Source organism: Triticum aestivum, chromosome 1D, assembly GCF_018294505.1.
Source record: "Triticum aestivum cultivar Chinese Spring chromosome 1D, IWGSC CS RefSeq v2.1, whole genome shotgun sequence".
Lineage (NCBI taxonomy): Eukaryota > Viridiplantae > Streptophyta > Magnoliopsida > Poales > Poaceae > Triticum > Triticum aestivum.
The window spans coordinates 468,016,182-468,020,212 of NC_057796.1; the positions used below are offsets into that span (position 1 = coordinate 468,016,182).

The window sequence follows — 4,031 nt, forward strand, 5'->3', positions numbered from 1 at the left end:
AGGATAGCTATCATCGTCCTCTTCTTGTTCATTTTCTTCCATCATAACCCCTCTTTCTCCGTGCTTGGTCCAAACATTATAGTGAGGCATGAAACCAGACTCAAACAGGTGGACGTGAATGGTTCTTGAGTTAGAGTAATTGTGATCATTCTTACAGCCAGCACATGGACAAGGCATAAAACCATCCGCCCGCTTGTTTGCCTGAGCCGCAATCAGAAAAGTATGCACGCCTTCAACGAACTCGGGAGAGCATCGGTCATCGTACATCCATTGCCGGCTCATCTTCATTACACAACACCGAATACACCAAATTAATACAAGTTCATACATAAAGTTCATACAACACTTATTCTCCAGCTAAAGCATTTAAATGCAACAACAAATGCGATCAATATCGCAACTAAGGTAGCAATTGATCCAACAGCATAATGATACCAAGCCTCACTATCAATGGCATATTTTCTAATCTTTCTAATATTCAAGCGCATTTTCTCCATCTTGATCTTGTGATCATCGACGACATCGGCAACATGCAACTCCAATTCCATCTTCTCCCCCTCAATTCTTTTCAATTTTTCTTTCAGATACCCGTTTTCTCTTTCAACTAAATTTAACCTCTCGACAATAGGGTTGGTTGGAATTTCCGGTTCACATACCTCCTAGATAAAAATATCTATGTCAACTTGATGGGCATAATTTGTCATAAACACGAAATGCAACAAAATAGTTATAAAAGAAAATATACCACATCCGAATCATAACCTGGACGAGGGCCGACGGGGACGGATATCAAAACCATGGACTATGAATAACAAACAACATACGGATAAGATAATTATACAAGTAACTATATATCTAAAGCACACAAACATGATTTTTTTATATAAAAAGGATAAGAACAAGAGGCTCACCCCACAAGGTGGTGCCGGCGACAGGATGGTGCGGACGATCTACGGTGGTTAGGCGGAGACGGAAACGCACTAAGTAAACCACACCTACATATGCAAACTAAGAGTTATTTTGAGCTCAAATTGCATATAAATCAAATAAACTACCACATATAATCCCTTCCAAATTACTAAAACCCACAAATTAATGACTATATAAAGCATTGCAAGAGCTAATCTAGCAATGAGAGATGAAAGGACAAAGTTGCTTACCTTTGTGATCACTTGAATGGATGTGGGCCTTCAAATCTTGACAAAATTTGGGCAAAATGTGTGATGAGCTCGAGGTAGAGAGGGGAAGAACAGAGAGGAGAGGGGAAAGGGGAAAACAGAGCGAGCTCGATCGCGGGTAGACGAAGGGTTTATATAGGACGATCTTTAGTACCGGTTCGTGCCACGAACCGGTACTAAAGGTGCTGGAGGGACCCCAGACTGACAACATCCTGCGACCAGTCTCTTTAGTACCGGTTCTGGTACGAACCGGTGCTAAAAGTTCGTCACGAACCGGTACTAATGAGAGCGGCCCGCCTAGCCGTTGGAACCGGCACTAATGGTCACATTAGTGCCGTCTCAAATACAAACCGGGACTAATGAGCTGAACATTTGACCCTTTTTCTACTAGTGTCCGCTGGTGGCCTATGGTCTCCGCCGCCACCAAAGCCTACTGCGCCGCCCCCTCGCCACTGCAAGGCTTCGCCGTCACCATATCAGAGAGAGGGGCGAGAGCAGGAGGGAAAGAATGGAGACGTGGGAGAAAGGGAAAGATGAAATGAAAGGAGATGGCGTCTTGTGTAGCGCTGTCTAACGCTAGCTAACATCATCGCTTGCGAAACAGTACACCATGTCAGAACCGAAGTGGGACCCACCTGTCATAATCGTCATCAAAAAGGCCAAAGCCGCTAACTGGTGTTTTTTTTTTTGCAAAATAAAGACTGAGAATTGGGTTTTATACCAAAACAGTAAGGTCATGTTTCATGCAAACCTAGCCCACATCGTGTTGGTTTTATTAACTCTTACCAGGAACGACGATGAGAGCGAGCGTAAATAAACGTGAGCAGTAGAGTACGTGCATGTCCGGCCAGTTGTTCATCTTCATTTAAAAGTCGTAGCAGCATGTCCTGGATGGATCGATGCTCATTAAATTCGACTCATGCCATATGCCATGGGCATCACCATCCCCACATGTACATGCGCGTGACATCCATAACTCCGCTGCCGCATCCATCCCCGGCCGCCGTCGTGTCACTTCACCAAGGTAGTACAAACGAGGAGCGAACTACCCAACCCAACCAAAGCCCATGCATGGCGCATCGGTGCATCATCGCACGGAGTTGTTGCGGGAGGGACCCGAGGCCACGTGACCGGCGCACGCCTGCCCACCCGCCCGACCCCCGTGGCGCGCGCGTGCGACGTTATGGGGTGCCTGCTCCGGACGTGACCGACGGGCACGCAACGGACGTGCCCAGCTCGCTCGTCCACACCCATATGGCCGTGTCCACTCATGGGCTGTCTCCGATCCACACATGCTCGTGGCGGATTTATCCACACATGCTCGTGGCGCGTTTGATTACCTGCATCGTTTTTTAACATTTTGCATACTTATTTCAGTAGGGCCTGGCTGAGCATATGCAGGCTAAAAACCAACATTTGCATGTTGATTGGTTGCCAGCATCATCTTTAATCTGAATGTGCTAAAACGAAAGGCTTGTTGTTTGGTTGCGGACTTGTTTGAGGGGAAACACAAGTCTGGTTGTTTGGTTGCATCCAGGACAGTTGTGTGGTAACCTCCTCCTCGATGTGGTGAGGTTACCAAAGACACACATGAACTACTAACAACTAAACTAGTAGCAACAAAAGAGTCTTAGGCACAAACATAAGTCTTAACCATGCAGAAGAAGTTTTAAACCAACACAGTATGACAAGTTCTAAACGAAACCCAAGTCTTAAAGCAAGAACTAACAAGGAACGGCCAACACGACCTCAGGCGGTCGCGACGAAGGCATTGCCGTGCTCCTTGCACTTGGTGACCACCTCCATGCCCTCGTCGTTGAAGACGATCACCTTCATGGTGTCGGGGGACACCAACTTGAACGTCAGCATGTACCCGATCATGATATGGTGAACGGCGGCGAAGGTGGCCTAACCCTGATTAAGGGTGACCCTGCCGTTGATCACCCTCACCGTCACCCTCCATGCGCAGCGGTGTTCGTCTTGAGCTTGAACTCTGTAGGGATGGCGGGGAAGTGCTTCGTGAAGTCCAGAGGCAATGGCAGACTCTCCAGCATTGGAGCAAGGATAACCTTGCGGAAGTGGTTTGGTTCTGCCTCCTGATGGAAGTGGCCATAGTTCCTCCGCTTGGAGCTTGGGTGATCCTGCACTGGCACTTCGACCAATGGAGGCACAACCTCATTGCCCTTCTCCATTGGTGGCACGACCTCCTTGCCCTTGTACATCTGCATTATGAACAGCTCACAGTTCAAAGGTCAGCATTCATTCATATCGGCCTAACGCTCCTATATTAACCCACCCCACTAACTCAGCAACGCACTCAAACCCCCTCTGTTTCATCACCTCTCATGTTCCACCTCTCTGTTTCACCACCTGCCCCTCGGCATGAACTCCAACTCCAACCCCAACCCTTTCCCCTGGGGCATTGGATGGAGGGCCTTCTTCCTTGGGTGCTCGCTCGGTGACCGCAAGAAGTTCGAGCAGACCATGAAAGTGTGCTCGAACTTGAGTTGCATCGATGACATGCACAAGGAGGCCGATGCTGTGGAGAAGGCTACGCCGGACGAGCTGAAGACGCTGGTTCCGGACCCGGCCAAGGGCGCGATGTTAGTGGACATCCTGCGCTGGGCCATGAATCAGGTAGACTCCGGCGACGCTCGACAACGGGTAAAATGGGCCAAGTACAATCAGTACAAGGCGCCTGACGACCAACGTGTGGTGGCGTACTGGAGTAGCACGTTCGGGTCGCCGGAGGCCGAGAACGACGAGGTGCAGATGCTGTCCAGGGCACCGGCGGCAGGCGACCATGCAAGACCCATTGTTCTTGACGAAGACGATGAGGAAGAAAAGAAGATG

At 48.9% G+C, this 4,031-nt stretch overlaps 1 protein-coding gene across 2 annotated transcripts in view; it reads right to left on the reverse strand.

The window, feature by feature from the left end:
- Positions 1-3,091: 3,091 nt before the first annotated feature.
- The window catches only part of LOC123183052 (disease resistance protein RGA2), a 14,271-nt gene continuing 13,331 nt past the window's right edge, over positions 3,092-4,031 (reverse strand). The window contains exon 4 of one of the 2 annotated variants that reach the window (XM_044595785.1): positions 3,092-3,400. In XM_044595785.1, coding sequence (XP_044451720.1) covers positions 3,131-3,400 — 270 coding nt within the window. In that variant the 3' untranslated portion in view covers positions 3,092-3,130. The remainder of the gene's footprint in view (positions 3,401-4,031) is intronic. The other variant, XM_044595780.1, reaches the window with a different exon arrangement.